We start from the raw sequence: 24,554 nt of genomic DNA on the forward strand, positions 1-24,554 counted from the left end.
TAAAGACTAACGCATTGTTATTTTGAGAAAAGCCAGAAAATTCGCTAAGCGGCCAATCCCGAGTTCTAAGTAATTAATATATATACAATCATGAGGGCCCTACAATCAGTGAGTTTTACTAGGCGAGGCTTATCTCGTTTATTTTAAGAGGACAATCCTAAAGTGACTACATTTTTTATTAAGTTTGTCTCTAAAATAAAAGAGAAGAAGTCCTGATTAATTAATATTATAACAGCGGGCTTCGAGTTCAAGTTCGAGTCCAAACCGAAGGACGAACCCTTTAATTTGAACCCGCTACCTAACTCAAAGCCCCAAACTTAATTATGTTAATTATATACTGAGACCTTTAAATCAGGCTCAAATTAAATGGGCCAACTAATTCTACTTGTGAACAAGCAACAACAGGTGGGCCTTGAGGCAAGCCCAAAACCGAATGGAGAGTGCTAAGTTGCGTAAGAGATATCGAGGGATCGAGCCCTTGACGTCAAACATTTACTTATTCATTTGCATGTCATTAGGTAGGCATCCTGATTTTATAATGAAAGCAGCACGTCATTCTACTTGGAACAACTTAAGCAAAATAAATCGCAACACTCTTTATGGGTCAATTTTAACATGCCATGATGTAGTAAATAAATAGTCCTATTAACGAAGTTAAAAACTGAAATTACCACTACTGAAATTACCAAAAGGGACTATTTCCAAAGAAACATAAAACTCAAGAATTAATCTAACTATCCTATTAACCTATCATAAAACTAAATACACCCACTACTCGAGATGATATGCTTATATACGTTCAAGACATGTCGAATGATAATCTAGGTAATAAAGAAACAATTTCAGTTTATTTATACAGTCATGTCAAATAGAACTAATGGCTGCCTTCCCATTTCATCTCAACTTCAACTTCAAATTCGAGCTTACATCAACACAGATTTTTAGAATGTGTACCTGGTATTGGAAACAAAAGAAGAGGAATATGAGAAACAGCAAATGAAGTAGCAACACAGCAACAGCAAGAAACAACAATAGTCCGATAGCAGATTAAAACCAACAAAATCCCAGCAATAATCAATGGAACAGTAACGGGAAACTCACAACAAACTCAGAAAAACCAGTTGACAACCCTAGTAATCACAAACTGAAGCAGAGAAATCCCTCAAACTCAACTTCCCTCTTCAACATTAAAAGTCAGCCTATATTTATAATTCTGAATTTTTTGATCTTCAAAAATTCCTCCTTAATCAGTCCTAATCCTTCTCCCTTATAGCCATCCAGACCTGCCCTCTCTTTCAAACTTAACTGCTTGACCCCCTTCCCCACTAAAAAATCTGCCTTTTTCCCACTTAAAACCCACTAAGGGAAAGCTTTTCCTTATTTTCAGCCCTCATTCCCTTTTGTTCCCCATTACCATATTAATTTAAAGACATTAATATCCCACTAACAAAACACTAACATTAAAATATTATCCTAACTGTTTCATTCCCAAATCACCCCTGAAACCCCTTAATATTACTGTCCCAATACAAACCATTCATCTACATTAAAACCTTTAACTCTAAAATCTTGTTCAAACTAACAATTATCTAAAACTAATTCTAATTAACAGTTATAACCAATTATCCTAACAACTGAATGACTAAGGTTGAGCTCTCATTGAAACCCATGGACTGAATTAAAATCACATCACAGAACTCAACAGAATCGTTATAACTGAAACTGAAAATTGAATCAAAATGAACATGAATGCAGGTAACATGAATGCAGGTTCATTGTCAGCCTATTGACAATACCCTGAAGCTAAGTGTCCACAGATCAAGCATACACAATAAACATTCGATGAACTTATTGGTCTACAAACAAGAACGAATTAATCGACGAAAACTAATTAACCGATTACCTACAACAATTGACACCAATTACTAAGAAATAGATAATCATGCCTTCAAGTAACAATGACCAGAACATGGATTTGTGATAAATCTTAACTAATCGACAAAACTTATTTGAATTGATTGCACAGCCTATAATTATACACAACAAAGAACAGAAACAAATTTGACCGAATAAAAAGGTCTGAGGGAGAAGAACAAAACAATCGACAAAACTGAAAAATTAATATAACAATACTAAACACATAAACAAACACTTAAAACATAAAAAAAAATAGAATAAAAGAAAAAAAAAAGAAAAATACCTTAAATGGAACAAAGTACAGACGGATTCGAATCGACTCAAATTTGAACTTTTTTGAGGTAAAGCGGACCTTAATCGAGTGTTCTCAACTGAGAACACTTCGACTAAGGTCAGTTAAACACCCAAAACATCTTGAACTTCGGACAGAAACCAGTTTTGGTTTTTCTAGGGTTTTTATGTTTCGATTTGGGCTTCGAGTGTTTCTAGCCAGATTCGAACCAAACCGACGGTGGTTTGGTGACGAGGGAGGTCATGAACATGTCTGGTATGAGTTTGGGACTAGTTGTGGTAGATCTAGGTCCTGCTCGAATCTTCGATCGAAGATTCGAGAAGCTGGAGGTTGATTCAAGGCAAGCGGTCAACAGATCCGTAATGAGGGTGGTCAGGAGGTGCCTTGGTATGAGTTTGGAACTGGTTGGGGTGGGATTCAAGTTTTGCTCGAATCTTCGATTGAAGTTTCGAGAAGATGTAGGTTAATTCGAGCAAAATGGGTAAGGGATTTGGATTGGGGATGGTTAGGAGGTTCAAGGGTGTTATTTTGGTGGCCGACGGCGTCGTTGTCGCCGGGTTTCAGGCAAAAGAATGCCATGGCGGCTAGGGTTTGAGGGAAGGGCTTCGTCTCTGAGAGACGATGATGAACATGGGTTTGGACTGGGAGGGTTGGGTAGGAGGTTTCATTTATATAGTGGGGGGTGGTTTGATCTTGGTCGTTCCATCAAGAGAGATAGAGGGTCCAGATCAGTTCACTTAACTCAAACGGTGTCGTTTGAAGTAGTACTCGGTCAGTCCGGGTATTGTAATGACGGGTCGGGGTCGGGTTTGGTCAAGGCTTTGGGACCGTTTGATCAGTTGAGATCAACGATCCAGATTGAGACGCCTGAAACGGCGTCGTTTGATGGAGGCTGGAGACGGACTGAATTGGACTGGTAATGGGCTGAATTAGGTGTGGGTTTGGACGAGTTTGTGTTTGGGCTGGGGATTTTTGGCCCAAATCTTGTGTCTCTCTTTTATTAATTCTCCCTTTATTTTCTTCCTATTTCTTTTATTCTTTTCATTCAATTTTATTTCTAAATTATTTTCTAAAATCATAAACCAAGTTAACTTACTAAAAATACTAATTATCTTTAAATAACATTTATCACATACAATTTGTCCATTAATAATAAAATCACACAATTCAACATTAAATGCTAAAAATGCAAAAATACATATTTTTTATGATTTTTATTTTCCTAAAACAAATCACTAGTTAATTAATCCTAAATTTTAAATGCAAATGCAACACATATATTTTGTTTTTATATATATTTTTTAATTAATGCAAATGCAACACATATATTTTTATATTTTTTAGTAGTAAAAATAGAATAAACATGCACAGACAAATACAAATAAATCACAAGCAACACAACTATTTTATTTTGAATTTTTGTGGGAGTAGTTCTTGTAGGGCAAAAATCACGTGCTCACAATATGATTAAGAGGTACCTGTCGAATCCACCTGTGTTGGTCCCACCAGAGCTTGAAAGACCTTTAATTCTCTATTTGACAGTCTTGGATAATTCTTTTGGTTGTGTATTGGGTCAACATGACTTCACGGGAAAGAAGGAGCAAGCAATCTATTATCTCAGTAAGAAGTTCACTCTTTATAAGGTTTAGTACACTCTGCTTGAGAGGACATGTTGCGCCTTGACTTGGGTGGCGCAAAAGTTGAAGCATTATTTGTCGTCCTACACTACTTACCTCATTTCTCGCATGGATCCTCTAAGGTATATCTTTTAGAAGGCTATGCCCACGAGAAGACTTGCAAAGTGGAAGATTTTACTTACAGAGTTTGACATCATCTATGTGACTCGGGCCGCGATGATAGCCCAAGCCTTGGCCGACCACTTGGCCGAGAATGTGGTGGATGATGAATATGAGTCACTGAAGACTTATTTTCCTAATGAAGAGGTCATGTGTGTTGACGAGGTTGACCATGATGAAAAGCCAAGTTGGAAACACTTCTTTGATGGAGCTGCTAACATGAAAGGGGTCGGAATATGGGTTGTACTTATCTCTAAAATAGGGCAACACTACCCTGTAACAGTCCATCTTCGATTTTATTGCACCAATAACATGGCTGAGTACGAAGCATGCATTCTGGGTTTGAGGTTAGTTATAGACATGGGAGTTCAGGAAATACTTGTTCTGGGAGATTCAGATTTGTTGGTTCACTAGATTCAAGGAGAATGGGAGACTCGAGATTTGAAGCTCACACCGTACCGACAATGCCTGCATGATCTTTGTCAACAATTTAGGTCGGTTGAATTTAGACATATTCCCAAGATTCATAATGAGATTGTTGATGCCTTAGCTACTCTGGCATCAATGTTACATCATCCGGACAAGGCTTATGTCGACCCCGTGCATATCCAAGTTCATGATCAAGATGCTTTTTGTAATGTGGTAGAAGAGGAAATCGATGGCGAATCTTAGTTCCACGATATCAAGGAATACATCAGGTCGGGGGTATATCCAGTACATGCTACAGGTGACCAAAAGAGAACCATTCAACGTCTAGCTAGTGGATTTTTCTTGAGTGGAGGAATCTTGTACAAGAGGACTCCAGATTTAGGACTGTTGAGGTGCATAGATGCTAAAGAAGCTTCAAATATCATGGACGAAGTGCATTCTGGAGTTTGCAGGCCGCATATGAACGGGTATGTTTTGGCAAAGAAGATTCTTCGAGCAGGTTATTATTGGCTCGCCATGGAACGAGATTGTATCAGTTTTGTTCGCAAGTGTCATCAATGCCAAGTACACGGTGATTTGATTCATTATCCCTCATCTGAGTTACACACAATGTCTTCACCTTGGCCCTTTGTTTCTTGGGGCATGGATGTTATTGGACCAATTGAGCCGGCAGCGTCAAACGAGCATAGGTTTATTCTAGTAGCCATTCATTACTTTACCAAGTGGGTCGAAGCTGTAACTTTTAATTCCGTGACCAAGAAGGCAGTGATGGATTTCGTTCATTCAAGCATCATTTGTCGGTTCGGAATTCCCAAGGTGATCATCACAGACAATGCTGCTAATCTCAACGGTCATTTGATGAAAGAGATATGCCAACAGTTCAAGATCATGCATCGGAACTCCACTCCGTATCGCCCCAAGGCAAATGGAGTTGTTGAGGCTGCCAACAAAAACATAAAGAAGATACTTTATAAGATGGTTCAAGGTTCTAGGCAGTGGCATGAAAAATTGCCTTTTACATTACTGGGTTATCGCACTACTGTTCGCGCTTCAGTAAGTTCAACTCCTTATCTGCTGGTATATGGAACTGAGGCAGTTATACTTGCGGAAGTTGAGATTCCATCCCTTCGGATCGTTGCAGAATCTGAAATTGATGATAATGAGTGGGTCAAAACCCAGCTCGAGCAGTTGAGTTTGATTGATGAGAAACTATTGTTGCAGTATGTCATGGTCAATTGTATCAGAAGAGAATGGCAAGAGCATACAACAAAAAGGTGCATCCCCGGAAATTCGAAGTGGGCCAGATGGTATTGAAGCGCATCCTTCCTCATCAGGCGGAAGCTAAAGGCAAGTTCGCCCCAAACTGGCAGGGGCTGTTCGTTGTGACGAAAGTGTTGCCCAATGGTGCTTTGTATTTAACAGACATAGAAGGCAAATATATAGATGTGGCTCTCAATTCTGATCTAGTTAAGAGGTACTATGTATGATTTCCTGCCTTACCTTCAGTTGTACTTTGTACTTGGCATGTTCGAAGTTGAAATGACGAAGGCATTTTGTTCCGCTACACAAACACTTTCATCAACTGCAACCCCTTTTAAGCCTTATTTATTTTCTTTCACACCCTTCTTTTGGAATCAGTAGCAGAAGAAAATAGTAAAAAAGAAAAAAAAAGAAAAAAAAGAAAGAAAAAAAAGAAGAAAAAAAAGGAAAAAGAAAAAAGAAAAGGAAAACAACAAAAACAAACAACTTCCTTTTGAACTACGTTCGACCTGATTTCTTTTAAGGATACGTAGACAGCCTTACGGTTCGGTCCTATCAAAATACAAATAAAAAATCCCCAAACCCAAAGAAACTGGGGCAGAAGTTTTGGTTTTGAAAAGATCTGATTCCAAAAGTTGTAATTTTGACCCATTTTCATCTTAAGTTAGTTTGAGCCTTCATGCCACCCTTTCTTTCTAATCCTGTCCAAAAGCCTACATTACGGTCCAAAGAAAGACCTTCCGATCAATCTTTGAGGATGCTAGATCAAGAGAGATAGAGGTATGATTTACATCATGAGTAACACTTTGTTCATGGCTGCAAGAGAGAAAATTTAAAATGAGAGAGTCTTATTGGTGAAAACACTCACGGGCACCGTAAGGCGATGGTAAGTTGAGAGATGAACAAATGAGAGATGTTTATTGGTGAAAACCCTTCAGGGCACTACAAGTCTAATGAGGCTCATGACATTATAGAGGAATTGGATCAGTGAAAGCCCGGTTTTTAAAGTATGTAGACATGACATGAACTGAAAATATGATTGGTTGGACAAATTAGGCTGATCAGTCCGGAATGCATGTCATGATCATTGAAGCTGGTTGTTTCTCTCAGATAAGTCTTTTTTTTCTCATTCTTCTTCATATAGTCATCTGTGTTCAAAATTTTCCTTTGTTCCTTTTGTAAAAAATCATTTCACTTTGCTCTTTTAGTCTATTTTTATGAGTTTCTTTCGAGTTAGCCCTTTTTGAATAAGAAGGAAATGATTTTAAAGCCTACTACCAGCTTCTAAATTGCACAAAGCGGAGTCCGGCCAGGCACATCACATTTGACTTGATTTAGAATAAGCAGTATGGTGATAACTGAGGTTCAGGCAATCAAGTGAATCTTGAATTTTGAGAGAATACAAGGATTCGGCAATTTTCAAAATGAAAACGCAATGCAACAAGTGAGTGTGAGAGACTCAGGTCATGCCGAGGTTTTGTGGTCCAGTTCCAATCAAAAAGTCAAACAACTCCTTGCTAGCCTGAAGCAGCTAATCAGAATGAAGCATGGCAGTGGCGGAAGCAGACACTCAGCAATGATGCCACAAACTAACCACCACGTTTTCAAGCTAACAAGATTTTATTTGTCTGAAACAAGGGCAAGAAATTTTTTTAATCCACAGGGACCTCCCATGGAAAAGCATGGTTTAGGGAGCAAGAAATTCTATTCAGGATCCTCCTGGATAATGGGATTTAATTTTCGAGTTTGCAGGACCCTTCTGGATAATGGAATTTAATTTTCAAGTTTGCAGGACCCTCCTAGATAATGAGATTTAATTTTAAGTTTTCAGGACCCTCATGGTAATGGGATTAATTTTCGAGTTTGCAGGACCCTCCTGGATAATGGAATTTAATTTTCAAGTTTGGAGGACCCTCCTGGATAATGGGATTTAATTTTAAGTTTTCAGGACCCTCCTAGATAATGGGATTTAATTTTCAAGTTTGAAGGACCCTCCTGGATAATGGGATTTAATTTTAAAAGTTTTCAGGACCCTCCTGGATAATGGGATTTAATTTTAAGTTTTCATGATCTTCCTGGATAATGAGATTTAATTTTAAAAAGTTTTTAGGACCCTCCTGGATAATGGGATTTAATTTTAAAAGTTTTCAAGACCCTCCTAGATAATGGAATTTAAATTTAAAAGTTTTCAGGACTCTCCTGAATAATGGGATTTAATTTTAAGTTTTCAGGGCCCTCCTGGATAATGGAATTTAATTTTCGAGTTTGCAAGACCCTCCTGGATAATGGAATTTAATTTTCAAGTTTGCAGGACCCTCTTGGATATTGGAATTTAATTTTAAGTTTTCAGGACCCTCCAAGATAATGGGATTTAATTTTCAAGTTTGCAAGACCCTCCTAGATAATGAGATTTAATTTTAAAAGTTCTCAGGACCTTCCTGGATAATGGGATTTAATTTAAAATTTTCAGGACCCTCATGGATAATGGGATTTAGTTTTAAAGCTTTCAGGACCCTCCTGGATAATAGGATTTAATTTAATGTTTTCAGGATCCTCCTGGATAATGGGATTTAGTTATAAGTTTTAGCGTAAGTTCTCCCTTTAGAAAATATAATTTATCTTTAAAGTTATCACTCTTAAGATGAGATTTAATTTGAAGTTTTCAGGGCCCTCCGGGATAATGGGATTTAGCTTTTAAATTCTTAGAGCTCTGTTGGTAACATGATCCGATTAACACTAACAAATACGCCCAGATCCCAAACTGGGGCAGAAAATTTTCTTTTGTTTTGTTTGTTTTGTTGCAATATCAGGCGCCCACCTGGATAACGAGGGAATATATTTAAGTTGTGGTAATCAGGCGCCTACCTGGATGACGTGGGAATACAGTTTCAAGTTTTAGAAATCAGGCGCCCATCTGGATAACGAGGGAATACAGTTTCAAGTTTTGGCAATTAGGCACCCACCTGGATAACGAGGGAATACATTCAAGTTTTTGGTAATCAGGCGCCCACCTGGATAACGAGGGAATACATTCAAGTTTTTGGTAATCAGGCACCCACCTAAATAACGAGGGAATACAGTTCAAGGTTTAGCAATCAGGCGCCCACCTGGATAACGAGGGAATGCAGTTACATGTTTTAGCAATCAGGCGCCCACCTAGATAACGAGGGAATACAGTTTCAAGCTTTGGCAATCAGGCGCCCACCTGGATAACGAAGGAATACATTCAAGTTTTTGGTAATTAGGCACCCACCTGGATAACAAGAGAATACATTCAAGTTTTTGGAAATCAGGCGCCCACCTAGATAACGAGGGAATATAGTTCAAGTTTTAGCAATCAGGAGCCCACCTGGATAACGAGGGAATACAGTTTCAAGTTTTAGCAATCAGGCGCCCACCTGGATAACGAGGGAATACAGTTCAAGTTTTGGTAATCAGCCACCCACCTGGATAACGAGGGAATATAATTCAATTGTTGGTAATCAGCCGCCCACCTGGATAACGAGGGAATACAATTCATGTTTTGGAAATCCGGCACCCACCTGGATAACGAGGGAATACAATTCAATTGTTGGTAATCAGCCGCCCACCTGGATAACGAAGGAATACAATTCAGGTTTTGGAAATTAGGCACCCACCTGGAGAACGAGGGAGCTCATTTTATACCAAAGTCAAGCTATTGGCAGGTTCCCACCTGGAGAATGAGGGAATTCATTTCAGAATTACTTCAATTCGCAAATTTAAGAAGCATCAGGAGCTCCGCCTGAAGAACAGGGTCCATTTTTCAGTTTCGTATTGAAGATCAAGTGGAGATTCATGGAAGATTCAAGACAAGAAGTAGATAGGATCTTGTATTTTTCTTTTACTTCTGCTGTAATTTTTCCTTTTTTTGATGTAATGGCAGGAACCGTGGAACGGAACCTCGATGGCACTTCACTCGGCTCTCCACCTCAGTATACTCCATCGCTCTTCCCACTCTGAACTACACGTGGCCTGATTCCTTATAGCCAAAGATATATAGGCATCTTAGATACCAGAACTCGGTCACATTGGGGTAAGAGTTGGGTGGGGATTAGATGAAGGTCACTCCCTCTCTCTCTAGAATTCCTTTTCTCACTCTATTTTCAGTAAAAATAACATAGAGAAGGTCGGACGGGGTGTTTTTAATGGGATGGGGTCGGGTTTAAAAATTAGAAAATAGGAGCTCCGACTCAAATCTGCGATCGCATAGCTGACATGTGGCCCGCAAAGTGGACCGCAAAAATGGTCCCAAAAACTGAACACACTGCCCGGGTATGCGACAAGAATGCGGTCTGCATACCTGTTCTACGGTCACATAATGCACCGCAGAACTGCCCCTTGCAAAAATCCCAAGGGGATCATACGACGACTATGCGGCCCGCATAACGAGTATGCGATTGCATAATTGGCCGCATAGTTGACCTTAAAATTACCTATCACACTACTTGATTCTGCGGTGACTATGCGATCCGCATAACTGTTATGCGACCGCATTTTGGACCGCATTCTGGACCGCAGAATTGCACTTTTCTGGAAAACATTGATCCTTGACTTTTTAACGCACAGATCAATCTAAAAGAATTTTTATGAATTTCTGACACATGATCCTCTCAAGAATCAACTTTCGTGATGGCTACCATTCCCTAAACTTGTGGAATGCCACCTGGCTGACAAATATATCTTCCCAAACAACGGGATTTCTAGTCCGGTCAACACCCCTAACCTGAGGCACACCACCCCCAGGTACCTCCTCATCTCCCTCATCACCTCTAGCACCCTCTCCAGATATTGAAGCTGTGGGAGAGGTAGAGTATTCATCCCCACTACCTGCTGTTGAGCCCTCAGACGACCCAGAAGAAATGTTGACTGAAGCTTGAATATCAGGGGAAGAGGGAGGAGTATCTTTATGTATGGCCCTCTCCGGATACGGGATGTATAGTGGTACAGAATCCGAAGAGATCTCGCAGAAGGGCTTGTACTCACTCCCCGAGTTGTCAATGGCTCTGTCAGCTGCTTTGATTGCTTTCCTCATGTTCTTTATGTTTTGTCTAGCCTGGGGAGTGAGTTTTACCATCCTTTTCTTCCCTCCCCGGGAGGAATCACCTTGACCTGGTTGTTTTGAGCCTTTGCCTCTTTGTTTGACCATTGCCTACAAGCACAAACATCTAGCTTTGTTAGTATCAGCATAGCAATGAATCAGTTATGGAAAATGAATTGCAGAACAAAAGCCAAAAGTTGCAGAAACAGTACAGTGTGGGCCGCACAAAAAGGAGTGCGGCCGCACTGGAGTCACCGCGGACCACATAAAAGCCATTGCGGTCCGCATTGAGGTAAGGTCCATAAAACCACTTCTTTGAATTTAGCCACCGCGGCCCACACAAAGTGGTTCCGTGTTGGGCCAGCGCAGACCACACAAGATGTAGTGCGGCCGCGCTGGGTAACAAGTTAGTTTCCTGAAAAATCTTCACCGCGGTCCGCACAAAAAGTGGTACCGCGGACCGCATCAAAGCATTGTGCAACACACAAAAATGACCGCGGTCCGCGGTGGGTGCTAAGTCAAGGCACTGAGTTAGGGTTCTTGGTCTTGTTTCTCAAACTCAGTTGCACGAGCAGCCCTTGTCTCAGTAGGCAGGAAATGATCTATAAATGCATCGGCAAACTCGCTCCACCTCGCCGGAGAGCTCCCCTCCCCACGGGAATCTTCCCACAACTCAAACCACGAATAGGCAACCCCTTTCAGATGGTAGGTAGCTAACTCTACTCCCTCTATCTCATTTGCACGCATAACCTTGAGGATCTTGTGCATCTCATCAATAAAATCTTAAGGGTCCTCTTCTGGATTGGAACCCGTAAACACTGGGGGGTCTAACTAAAGAAATCTGTTCACCTTGGAACTGGTGGAATCCTCTTGCTAACTAGATAAACTGGGTGAGGCATTTGACCTTTGGGCCTGAGAGGCCACTAGCTGAGTCAACATCTGAATAGTTCCCTTAAGATCCCAATCAGAAATACCAAAACCAGAGGTGGAACATGAGTATCAATGGGAGGAATAGTGGTACCCCCTGTAGATACAAGAACCGAGGTTGTCTGCTCCGGAACGGAAGAATCAAGCAGGGTCATAGCAGGGCGATTATCCTCACCCGCAATATTAAGTAGTGAATCATCGGCCACTCCTGGGGTGGCACTGGCACCCTGGCCAATTCTGCCTTTCTCTTTAGGTGCCATATACAGAAAATTGTACGAATGCACTAGTTAGAGGAGGAATAGTTTCACAATCGCTGCACGATCCAGAATATCAAAGAAGGGTGTTATTCCTAATGCCCAAATAGCCTCCAACTTATAGATGTGGTCGACTTCACACCGGATGATGCCATATGACCCTGCGACCCTCAAAGCCATTTTAGAACTGTTAATTGTTGCTAGATTCATTACACGTAATGTGATATTATCATATGATAAATGCCCTAACGCTAACATGGTGGTTTTGTGTTGTTGTCCTTTGTTACCTTTATTTAAATTCAGGAAGGTGGTTAGTTTGTTGGCATACTGGCAAGCCATCCTTACAACACCTGATCGAAGCGTCAAACAGTCATGACTAGCAAGGAAATAGACAGTGGAGTTGTAGGGCCACCAAGGGAGATTGTTGAGTCGGAATTGGAATTGCAAAAGGAGGTCCGGAGGTTGAAGCACCAGATGGCGGAAATGTATCAGGCCTGGATTAAGGGACACCCTCCACCCGCGTTCCCTACCAACTACATAGAAAACCCTGCTTCCATTCCACCTATCTCAATCCCAGATGCCCAATACCATTGATTTTTCCCTACAAAATGCACCTGGTTTTACCCCTTACCACAACTACCCCGACACTTCAGCCCAAACTGTTCGTGCTCCTCTAGCCAAAACAACCTCGTACCCTGCTCCAACATCTGCTCCTATTTTTGTACCCCCTCCACAAGCTACCCTCCACCGGTCCTCTAGTGAGCCCGCATTCCCCGCTATAGATTCCAACTGCTATGCACCAGAGCCCACCTTCAAAGTCCCAGATCCTTACTCTTATACTCCCCAATTTGAGCCTCATATTGAAACTGACAAACCACCCAAGAACGCAGAGCAAGAAGAGATGTTTAGGAAGGTACAAAGTCTGGAACAATCATTGAGAAATATGCAAGGGTTGGGAAACCAGGTGAGTGTGGCCTATAAGGATTTGTGTTTGTTCCCCGATGTCCAACTGCCTGCCGGGTTCAAGATGCCCAAGTTTGACTTGTATGACGGACATGGGGACCCTGTAGCTCATCTAAGGGGTTATTGTAGTAAAATGAGGGGCGCCTAGGGAAAAGAGGAATTGCTAATGGCATACTTCAGCCAAAGTCTGAATGGGGCAGCTTTAAATGGTACACCCACTAGGACGCTAGCGGGTGGTACACATGGGACAATATGGCTCAGGCCTTCGCCCGTCACCTTCAGTACAATATAGACATTGCTCCAGACCGCCTATCTTTGACCAAGGTGGAAAAGAAACCCAGTGAAAGCTTTAGAGAATATGGGTTCTGATGGATGGAGCAAGTTGCACGAGTCAATCCTCCGATGGAAGAAGACGAGATGGTTAAATACTTTCTTCAAGCCCTGGAGCCCACTTACTATGGCCACTTGATCTCAGTTATTGGTAAGTCTTTCAATGATGTGGTAAAGATGGGAGAAATGGTGGAAGAGGGGCTCAAGTCGAGTAAGATCATGAGCTATTCTTCTATAAAAGCAACCACCCAGGCAATCTAGAGTGGTACCAGAAGTTTGCTAGGCAAGAAGAAGAAGGAAGATGTTGCTATGGTTGTCTCCAGATCATGGCATGGACAGAGGGGTTCACCTCATCAGTACACCCATCCTCGACCCCGGCCTCAAACCTACGCCCAAGCTCCATATAATCCACCTCAACATTACTTTTCCCCGCAAAACCCCCAATACTCAGTCAGGCCATCTCAATACCGTGTTCACCATGCTTTCTTTTCCAACACCTCTTATCACCCTTTTCTCTCTTTTTTCTTCTTTTTTTTTTTGCAAAAATGATTTGATCAAACCCGATGTAGGTTGCCTATGTATCATGTCCCTCATGAATCAGACCAAGCGTAGTTTTGGAAAAGTGATGAAAAATAAAATCTTTTTGGGATTTTTCATTTAAAACTTTTCAATATTAAAATACAAAGAGAAGTATGATAATGAAAGACATGACAGACTCGACTATACTATGACAAACTCTGACACTACCTAAAGGACTTAGTACTTCTAGATAAGACGTGAAATTAAAAGACAACATAAGACAATCTCAAAACACCTAAATAGAATGACTCCTCAAGCTGCTCCTACGGTCCTGACTGGGATGGTCCTGGGCTGTCCGTCATGCTCAAACTGTGTAACATGCCTCGTAAAGAAACACTGATGCTAGAAATAAAGGCCCTGGCGTATGCCCCCGCATCCCGCGCCTCCTGAAGGCCAACCCTAAACAAATACTAGCCATGCTGCTTCACGCTTGCTGCCAATCCCGCTAACTTAGACTTTATCAATTCAAGCTTATCCCAGGGATCTTGGTCTGATGCCTCCTCGAAATCATCTGTTTGAACTGCCCGACCCCTAAGTTGTGCTGGCAATGGGGTGCTGACCCCTAGCGGGATGGACTGTAACCAAATCAAGTACTCCTGAGTACACTCGAGCCTGCCAATGTCCTCTACTAATGTATTTTTCTTCATCCTCTTTGCATTGTTCCAGTATTGCACATACTTGATTTCATCAACCACCTTTTTGCTAAAATTCATGATGTGCCTCCGAAGATTAAAAGTTGGAGATCCTCTTGTCTTTTGCCCAATTGATGCATTACCCTAACGGGAGTGTACGGCCTGACACACTTGAGTCCTATCAGCATCAGGAAAGGCTGCATGAGGCACCCTACCAAGATATCATCCAAAGGTAGCCAAAGGTAAACCCTCAAAACATTCTCATTTGTCCTCAAACCAAGGAACTCAATACAAGCCGTGACGCCTACTGGGTATGTAAACTTAGGATATTTTATCCTACACTCGATGCATACCACCCGATCTTTCAAGGCACGATCGATGGGACAAAGTAAGGAAGCGGTGTGCAAATGCTCCATCATCCACAGTTGTATAAAAAGGTTACTTCCCTCGAAATATCTGACACCTCCCCTAACCTCACTCAGGGCTCGATACAACTCTGCTAAGATCATCGGCACAACGGTAACGGTTTTACGTTGCTTCTCATGAAATAGTGTCATTACCACTGACTGTAGACGAGTGCTAATGTGCCTCTCATCTAATGGAAAAACCAATAATCCCAACAAAGCAAGGCTAAAAGTTTCGAGGCGATGTCTTTGCCACTTTGCCTTGGTTGTGCAGAACTCATCCCAAAAGATGTCAAAACTATCTTGTGGTCCAAATCTAGCAAACAAATAATCCAAGGATATTCAAGACTGCTCGAGACATTTTAAATGCTTATTATCTTTCAGGCCCAGGTCGCTGAGGAATCTTGTCCTAGAGTGGTCTCGGGGAAGTATCATGTCCTTCCCTATATAGCTTAAACGAGTGAGACCAGACATTTCCGCCAAGGTAGGAGTCGTCTCACACTCTACAAATCTGAAAATCAAATTTTGCAGATCCCAATAAGTTCGCATCGCCTTCACTAAGTTTGGGCGAGGTGTGATATCAAGAAGAGAAGTTAGGGTGCCCAATTTCTGTATTAACTTATGTTGCTCTAACGATGAAAACATTTTCTACCACTTGATCAATTTCCTGGGAATCTTTACTACCATCAACACTTTGGATCGAATCAGCGGGTCCACACCTAAACGAAGAGAACATGGTTAGCAACTCGAGATACTACATGACACAACAACATTTCCTAGTGGACAAATGCAAGACACAATTAGGCTATATTTTGCAGATCGGCCTAAGTGGTTGAAAGTGACTATTAATGCAAACTTGACAATGTTGACCTTTAATGCATAAAAAATACTCCATTTAAAGCTTACATGACTCCAACATCCCCACGATCATGGCCTTAAAAATTACTTTGCGGAAATTGAATCTTTTTTGCAAAAATGGCCGATATGGCCAAATGTGGCTAGGAACGCAAACACGACATGGATGGACCTTAAAGTGATATGACACCGAGTTGAAACTCAAGATCCTAAGACATGGGTAATTGAACAACTTTTGCGAAAATAACCCTATTTTGCAAGAATGGCCGATGTGGCCAAAAGTGGCCAGACATGCAAATTTGTCAGGAATGAACCTTAGAATTGAAAGGACACTTTATTGTAGACTCAGGGCTTTAATACTGGAGATAACAAACTACTTGTACTCCTATTTTTACAAAAAGGGCAGATGTGGCCAAATATGGCTATACATGCAAGATTTGGCTACGACCCCGGAAGCCAAGAACCTAGCACCTACTAGGAAGACTGGACCCTATGTGGGTTGCCTATGTATCACGTCCCAAAAGAAGAGAATCAGGTTCGCGTAGTTCGGGAAGATTGGATATGGGAGAAAGCTTAAGAAATGACACTAATTTGGAAAAATATATTTTTTCTTTGTCTCTCTTTTTTTTTAAGAAAAACAAAATGATGGAAAGAGTAAAATCTTTTGGATTTTCTTTTTCATTTTCATTTTTGAATTTTTGGAAAATAATGAAAAAGTGTAAAATCTTTTTGGATTTTCTTTTTCATTTTTATGAATTTTTGGAAAATAATGGAAAAGTGTAAAAAAAATTGGATTTTTCATTTTTCATTTTTTTTTTGAATTGTTAGAAAACTATGAAAGAAAAATGCGAGTGGGCCCTACTTGCTTCATTTTCACCCTTCTTTCCCAAGCATCGGTCCGCCAAATGACATTTTACCCTCAAAGATGCAACATGTATCACATTGGAATGATTGAATATCTTTTTGGGCCACGGGCCCATTTTGACAAAATTTGGATAGGCTTCCTACAAAGGGACACGATGCCTGGGACCGAGCCCTACTAGGTCCAAATGACATGATGCAAATAAAAATGATCTAAAGGCTGACCTAAGTTTGGGATTCACTAACAAGGCAATTCGGGGGAGCGTATGGTTGATGGTGGCTGCTCCAGCTTTCCATCCACTCCATACGTCCGACGCCCCCCCCTCCTAAATTAAAGGTGAATCAACAAAGAGTCCGTGCACGCGACGCGTTCTCCGAGACTTGTTGTAAAAAGAAGACCCATGATTATGCAAATGATGATAATTTATAAAGCAGTAACACATTAAGTAAAGCGGTAAACTAATAACTAACAAAACAAGGAAATAAGACAAACAAAGCAAACAAAGAAAATAAAGAAAACAAAAACCTCAATCGAATATCCTAAAAGCCAACAAGATCAAGTATCAGCTCGAACCTGCAAGTCCCCAGCGGAGTCGCCAGAGATGTCACACCCCCTTTTGTAAACCAAAGAATATGTATTCCAGCATGATTCCCTTCACACCAATCTTACATGATAATCATATTAAAATATAAAAAACGTCACATATTAACGTGAATGACGCTCGAATTCCCAAAAGAAAACTCTGCACATTATTATTGTTCCTAAAGAAATTAAAACTGGGCATTTATATGAATAACAATCCTAGCAGAATCCAAGAAATTGTTAAGAAAAGGAGTCAATAGATGAATTTGGTGCTTCAGAAAAACTAACATACAAATATCATTTCAAATAGACCACCAAGTTAGGACAACAATCTTTCTATTCCAGTTAATTGCTTTTAAACAAAAACTGAACTTCATTCACTGGCATTGAAGTTTCAAACGAACGAAACTAGGAGAACACACGCGACAATTAAGTAAAGAGAGATTGCAAGAAGCTTTAACAAAAATTTCAGTGAAAATCTCCCATGAAATTGCCTACAACTCAAACTTAAATCCTTGAAACAAATTAGATAAGTTTATGGAAATCAAACCTTCAGGCAATTAGTTCAAGAGGAAATAAGACACTTACCAAGATAACATTATAACAAGATGAATTTATCATGAGATTAAGCATATTCACATCGAGGTGAGGCAAACCAATTGAACACACAAACACGAACAACTCCAAGATATTTCAGACATGGAACAATCAATGATGTCTCTGGTATATGATCTTTAAGACATGGAAACAAACTTGAAAATGGAAATCAATACAACATCAATTCAAATGTTCAAACAGATTTCAACAGAAGCCGACTCACATATACCCTTTCTTTTCAATTTCAATTTCAAGTTGACATTCGAGACACTAGTCAAAATCGCAAATGAAATCACCACTGATTCATAATCCGGGTAACGAACAGATTTCAGAAACTTAGAAAGATCGAATTAAACCAACAACGAGCTTAGCTTCAAAGCAGAATTGCAACTTATATTAAAGTAAAATAGAGTATCAATTCTAAATCAGTCGCGGCTAAACGGGCTCTCTAACATATTGTAAACTAACTAACCCCGGGTCTTATCATACTCTAAATCGACACCGAATCAATAAAATGAAATGAAAAGGATAAAGGAATACCTGAAATGAAACCTTTCCAATATATTTCCAGAATAAGAGAATACACGCAGAAAATGGGACTTGACGACAAACTTGAAATGAAAATAACTACTGAAAGTCGAGATTCCACAAGAGCCGCAACCAGAGATGAACTTCAGTTAACAAGCAGTCGATAACTCGAACGACCTCAACTCAATTTCAGAACTCAAATACTCTACATCTTGAAAGTCACAATTGAAATAAAAAGAGAAGAAGCACAAACGTTTTTTTTTGAATTGAAAACAAAATTCGAACAAGAATCTAAAATCAAACTTTTTTTTGTATTTTTCGTATTTTTGTTTTCTGGAAAGCCAACCAAACAAAAGAATTTTCCAAAACTGAAAAGAACCCTAGAAGCCCTTCTCCAATTTTCAAATTTTTTCTTCCTTTTCCCAAAACAATTCCTCAAAAAAAAGAACCCCCAAATATATAGGCACCCTAGAAGTTTCCTCCTCCTTCTTCTCCAAGAAACGCATGTGGCCCCCAACCAGATCTGAAAATCCCATTTTGTAATAAAAATTAGAAAATGGAAGTCTTTGATCAAAATTTAATTCAACGACTCACATTTTCCGACATTTATCTCAAGGATTCGAATTTTTTGTTTAAACAAAAGAAATAAAATAAAAAATCCGGGTGAATCAGATTAATGATGAGTTTTGGTACGAAAGGGATGACGTGGAAAAAGGAGAAGACGAGAGGGGGGGCCATGACACTAGGCTGAGTGAACTCGCCGGTTTTTTTGAGTTTTCCGGCGAGATGGGGCGTCGCTTGGTGTTGTGTATTTAGTTTTAGGGTTTGGTTAATATGTGGTTTTTATATGGGGTAGAGAAAGAATATGGGCTGTTGGATTAAAAGGGATGAATGGCTAGGATTTAGTTGGGAAAATGGGGCGGGTAGACGGGTTGGCGGGTCAGTTGGGTTAGGGAGATGAGCTGCCGATTTGGGCCTTATCTTGTGTAAAATTGGGTCAAAAATTTGTACTTCTTCAATTTTTAAAAACCATTAAATAACCAACCCAACCTTTTTTTAAATTAAAACTAAACTAATTTCAATTAATTAAATAAACTATGTAATAATATGAAATTATGTATTTTTTTAATGTATCAAGTTTATATAAATTAAAATTAAGAGTGAAAATCATAGTAAAAACAAAATATATGGCTATAAAATCTTAATAGCCTAAACTAAATAGAAATAAAGTAAAACATGAAATTATATATATGTATTTATTAATTTTTTATTTTTCAAGGATTATACTAAAAATAAAAATATAAAAAAACCATGGCAAACTTAGCATAATACTACTATAAAAATACTAATGAACTTAAATAAATAAAAAATTAAAAAAACAAGCATATCTAATAAGATAAATTGAAACTTTCTTCTTTATTTTTCTATTTTTTTTCTTCTTTTTTTTTATGATTTGAAATTAAAATAAAATAGGCTAAAATTACATAATAACTCAAGTAGATATTTTAAAACATAAAAAAATATAAACACTAACTTTAAAAACTGTGCGGGTCAAAAATTACATGTCTACAATGATGAAATAGAATATGATGAAGAAGCAGCATTTGAGGAAATCAATAAAGAGCTAAAACAATTTGAAGAAAAAACAAAGCCTAATTTGAGTGAAACTGAAGCAATCAATTTAGGGGACCAGGATGAAGTTAGGGAAACCAAGATAAGTATGCATTTAGAACTGCAAGTTAAGGATGAAATAATCAAAAGATAAGTATGCATTTAGATCTGGTAGTTCATAAATTGCCAACTGATCCAGCATTCCCTCCTATCAAGCAAAAGTTGCGAAAGTTCAAGACCGATATGAGTGTGAAGATCAAAGAAGAAATCACAAAACAGCTTACTGCAAAGGTCATTCAGATCACTCGATATCCCATTTGGTTAGACAATGTTGTGCCAGTACCAAAGAAGGATGGCAAGACCAGGGTTCGTGTTGATTACCGTGATCTTAACAAAGCAAGCCCAAAGGATGATTTCTATTGCCGAACATTCACATTCTGATCGATAATTGTGCCAAGCATGAGATTGGGTCTTTTGTGGACTGTTACGCGGGATATCACTAGATCTTGATGGATGAGGAAGATGCAGAAAAGACAACATTCATTACGCCATGGGGAACATACTATTATCGGGTAATGCCATTTAGTTTGAAGAATGCTAGGGCAACTTACATGAGGGCGATGACCACCATATTTCATGACATGATACATAGGGAGAATGAGGTTTATGTGGATGATGTGATCATAAAGTCAAAGAAGCAGTCTGATCATGTCAAAGACCTGAGGAAGTTTTTCCAAAGGCTCCACAAGTACAACCTCAAGCTCAATCCAGCAAAATGTGCATTTGGTGTCCCGTCTGGGAAACTGCTGGGATTCGTGGTCAGTAGACACGATATTGAGTTGGATCCGTCGAAGATCAAAGCCATTCAAGAGTTATCGCTGCCAAAGAATAAAACAGAGGTGATGAGTTTGCTTGGAAGGTTAAATTACATCAACAGGTTTATTTCTCAACTCACGACAACCTGTGAGCCCATCTTTAAGCTGCTGAAGAAAAATGTTGCAGTCAAGTGGACTGATGAGTGTCAAGAAGCATTTGATAAGATTAAGAGGTACCTGTCTAATCCACCTGTGCTGGTCCTACCAGAGCCTGGAAGACCTTTAATTCTCTATTTGACAGTCATGGATAATTCTTTTGGTTGTGTATTGGGTCAACATGACATCACAGGAAAGAAAGAGCAAGCAATTTATTATCTTAGTAAGAAGTTCACTCCCTATGAATTTAAGTACACTCTGCTTGAAAGGACATGTTGCGCCCTGACATGGGTAGCACAAAAGTTGAAGCATTATCTCTCATCCTACACTACTTACCTCATTTCTCGAATGGATCCTCTAAAGTATATCTTTCAGAAGCTTATGCCCACGGGAAGACTTGCAAAGTGGAAGATTTTACTTATAGAGTTTGACATCATCTATGTGACTCGGGCCGCGATGAAAGCCCAAGCCTTGACTGACCACGTGGCCGAGAATCCGGTGGATGATGAATATGAGTCACTGAAGACTTATTTTCCTGATGAAAAGGTCATGTGTGTTGACAAGGTTGACCACAATGAAAAGCCAGGTTGGAAATGCTTATTCGATGGAGTTGATAACATGAAAGGGGTCGGAATATAGGTTGTACTTATCTCTGAAACAGGGCAACACTACCTTGTAACAGCCCAACTTCAATTTTATTGCACCAACAATATAGCTGAGTACGAAGCATGCATTCTGGGTTTGAGGTTAGCTATAGACGGGAGTCCAGGAAATACTTGTTCTGGGAGATTCAGATTTGTTGGTTCACCAGATTCAAGGAGAAAGGGAGACTTGAGATTTGAAGCTCATACCGTACCGATAGTGCCTGCATGATCTTTGTCAATGATTCAGGTCGGTTGAATTTAGACATATTCCCAGTATTCATAATGAGATTGTTGATGCCTTGGCTACTCAGGCGTCAATGTTACATCATTCGGACAAGGCTTATGTTGACCCTATGCATATCCAAGTTCATGATCAACATGCTTATTGTAATGTGGTGGAAGAGGAAATCGATGGCGAACCTTGGTTCCACGATATCAAGGAATACATCAGGTCGAGGGTATATCCAGTACATGCTACATGTGACCAAAAGAGAACCATTCGACGTCTGGCTAGTGGATTTTTCTTGAGTGGAAGAATCTTGTACAAGAGGACTCCGGATTTAGGACTGCTGAGGTGCAAAGATGCTAAAGAAGCTTCAACTATCATGGTCGAAGTGCATTCTGGAGTTTGCGGACCGCATATGAACGTGTATGTCATGTCAAATAAAATACTTCAAGCAGGTTATTATTGGCTCACTATGGAACGGGATTGTATCAGTTTTGTTCGTAAGTGTCATCAATGCCAGGTACACAGTGATTTGATTCACTCTCCCCCATCTGAGTTACACACAATGCCTGCACCTTGGCCCTTTGTTGGTTGGGACATGGATGTTATTGGACCAATTGAGCCAACACCGTCAAACGGGCATAGGTTTATTCTGATGGCGATTGATTACTTTACCAAGTGGGTTGAAGCTGTAACTTTCAAGTCCGTGACTAAGAAGGCAGTGGTGGATTTCGTTCATTCAAATATCATTTGTCGGTTCGGAATTTCCAAGGTGATCATCACAGATAATGCTGCTAACCTCAACTGCCATTTGATGAAAGAGGTATGCCAACAGTTCAAGATCATGCATCGGACCTCCACTTTGTATCTCCCCAAGGCAAATGGAGCTGATGAGGCTGCTAACAAGAGCATAAATAAGATACTTCGTAAGATGGTACAAGGTTCTAGGCAATGGCATGAAAAGTTGTCTTTTGCCTTACTGGGTTATCGCACTATTGTTCGCACTTTAGTAGGTGCAACTCCTTATTCGCTGGAATATGGAACTGAGGTAGTTATACTTGCAGAAGTTGAGATTCCATCCCTGCAGAAGCTGAAATTAATGATGATGAGTGGGTCAAAACTGGCTCGAGCAGTTGAGTTTGATTGATGAGAAAAGGTTAGCTGCAATATGTCATGGTCAATTGTATCAGAAAAGAATGGCAAGTGCATACAACAAAAAGGTGTGTCCCCTGAAATTCGAAGTGGGCTAGATGGTATTGAAGCGCATCCTTCCTCATCAGGCGGAAGCCAAAGGCAAGTTCTCCCCAAACTGGCAGGGGCCATTCATTGTGACAAGAGTATTTCCCAATGATGCTTTGTATTTAACAGACATAGAAGGCAAATGTATAGATAGGGCTATCAATTCTGATGCAGTTAAGAGGTACTATGTATGATTTCTTTGCTTACCTTCAGTTGTATTTTGTACTTGGCATGTTCAAATTTGAAATGACGAAGGCATTTTGTTCTACTACATAAACACTTTCATCCTTTGTTACCCCTTTTTGAGTTTTATTTATTTTCTGTCATACCCCTCTTTTTGAATCAGTAGTAGAAGTATAGAATGAAAACAAATGATGATGAATGAGTGAAAATAAGAAAAACGAAAAGAAGGAAAAGAAGAAAGAAGAAAAAGAAAAAAAAGAAAAGAAAAAAGGAAACAAAAACAAACAACTTTCTTTTGAACTACGTTCGACCTGATTCCTTTTAATGACAAATAGGCAATCTTACGGTTCAGTCCCATCAAAATTAAAATTAAAATTCCCCACACCCAAAGACTGGGGCAAAAGTTTTGGTTTTGAAAAGATCTGATTCCAAAAGTTGTAATTTTGAACCCTTTTTTTCATCTTAAATTATTTTGAACCTTCATGCCACCCTTTCTTTCTAACCATGTCCAAAAGCCTACACTACAGTCCAAAGAAAGACCTTTCAATCAATCTTTTAGGATGCTAGGTTAAGAGAGATAGAGGTATGATTTACATCATGAGTAACACTTTGTTCAAGGGCCCAAGAGAGAAAATTAAAAATGAGAGAGTCTTATTGGTGAAAACCCTCACGGGCACCGTAAGGCGATGGTGAGCTGAGAGAAAATTTAAAATGAGAGAGTCTTATTGGTGAAAACCCTTGCAGGCATCATAGGGCGATGGTGAGTTGAGAGATGAACAAATGAGAGAGGCTTGTTGGTGAAAACCCTTCGGGGCACTACAAGTCGAATGAGGTTCATGGATTTAAAGAGAAATTGGATTAGTGAAAGCCCGATTTTTGAAGTATGAAGACATGACATAAACTGAAAAATATGATTGGTTGGGCGGATTAGGCTGATCGGTCCGAAATGGATGTCATGATCATTGGAGTTGGATGCTTCCCACAGATAATTCTTCTTTTTCTCATTCTTCTTCACATAGTCATCTGTGTTCAAAATTTTCCTTTGTTCCTTTTGTCAAAAATTATTTCACTTTGATTTTTTAGTCTATATTTATGAGTCCCTTTCGAGTTAGCCTTGTTGAACAAGCGGGAAAGGATTTCAAAGCCTTCTACCTGCTTCTAAATTGCACAAAGCGGAGTTCAGCCAGGCACGTCACAATTGACATAATTCAGAATAAGCAATATGGAGATAACTGAGGTTCAGGAAATCAAGTGAATCTTAAAATTTGAGAAAATACAAGAACTCAGCAACTTTCAAAATGAACAGGGGCAAGACATTATGTTCAGAATCCTCAAAGAAGAGAGCGTGACTCAGGTAAGTTCATTCTCGGCTTTTCAGGACCCTCCTGGATAATGGGATTTAGTTTTTAAATTT

The 24,554-nt window shown here is 39.7% G+C and overlaps 1 protein-coding gene and 1 long non-coding RNA gene across 2 annotated transcripts; both read right to left on the minus strand.

The window, feature by feature from the left end:
- Positions 1 to 624: 624 nt before the first annotated feature.
- Positions 625 to 3,343, minus strand: LOC107787220 (uncharacterized). The gene is made up of 2 exons (XR_001648344.2): positions 2,201 to 3,343; positions 625 to 954 (listed from the first exon to the last, which is right to left on the minus strand). It is a non-coding gene; the product is annotated as an uncharacterized LOC107787220 (long non-coding RNA).
- A 3,640-nt stretch (positions 3,344 to 6,983) lies between these two features.
- LOC107787219 (uncharacterized) lies at positions 6,984 to 18,409 on the minus strand. The gene is made up of 3 exons (XM_016608756.2): positions 18,279 to 18,409; positions 17,133 to 17,211; positions 6,984 to 10,864 (listed from the first exon to the last, which is right to left on the minus strand). Exon 3 carries the CDS (start codon positions 10,859 to 10,861, stop codon positions 10,349 to 10,351), a length of 513 nt encoding a protein of 170 aa, XP_016464242.2. The 5' UTR covers positions 10,862 to 10,864; positions 17,133 to 17,211; positions 18,279 to 18,409; the 3' UTR covers positions 6,984 to 10,348.
- Positions 18,410 to 24,554: the final 6,145 nt, after the last annotated feature.

The sequence above is a fragment of the Nicotiana tabacum genome, chromosome 6, assembly GCF_000715075.1.
Source record: "Nicotiana tabacum cultivar K326 chromosome 6, ASM71507v2, whole genome shotgun sequence".
Taxonomy (NCBI): Eukaryota; Viridiplantae; Streptophyta; class Magnoliopsida; order Solanales; family Solanaceae; genus Nicotiana; species Nicotiana tabacum.

Bases quoted from the DNA above. Each gene is read 5' to 3' on its own strand.
- LOC107787219 (XM_016608756.2), bottom strand. From the start codon at position 10,861: ATGGTCAAACAAAGAGGCAAAGGCTCAAAACAACCAGGTCAAGGTGAT.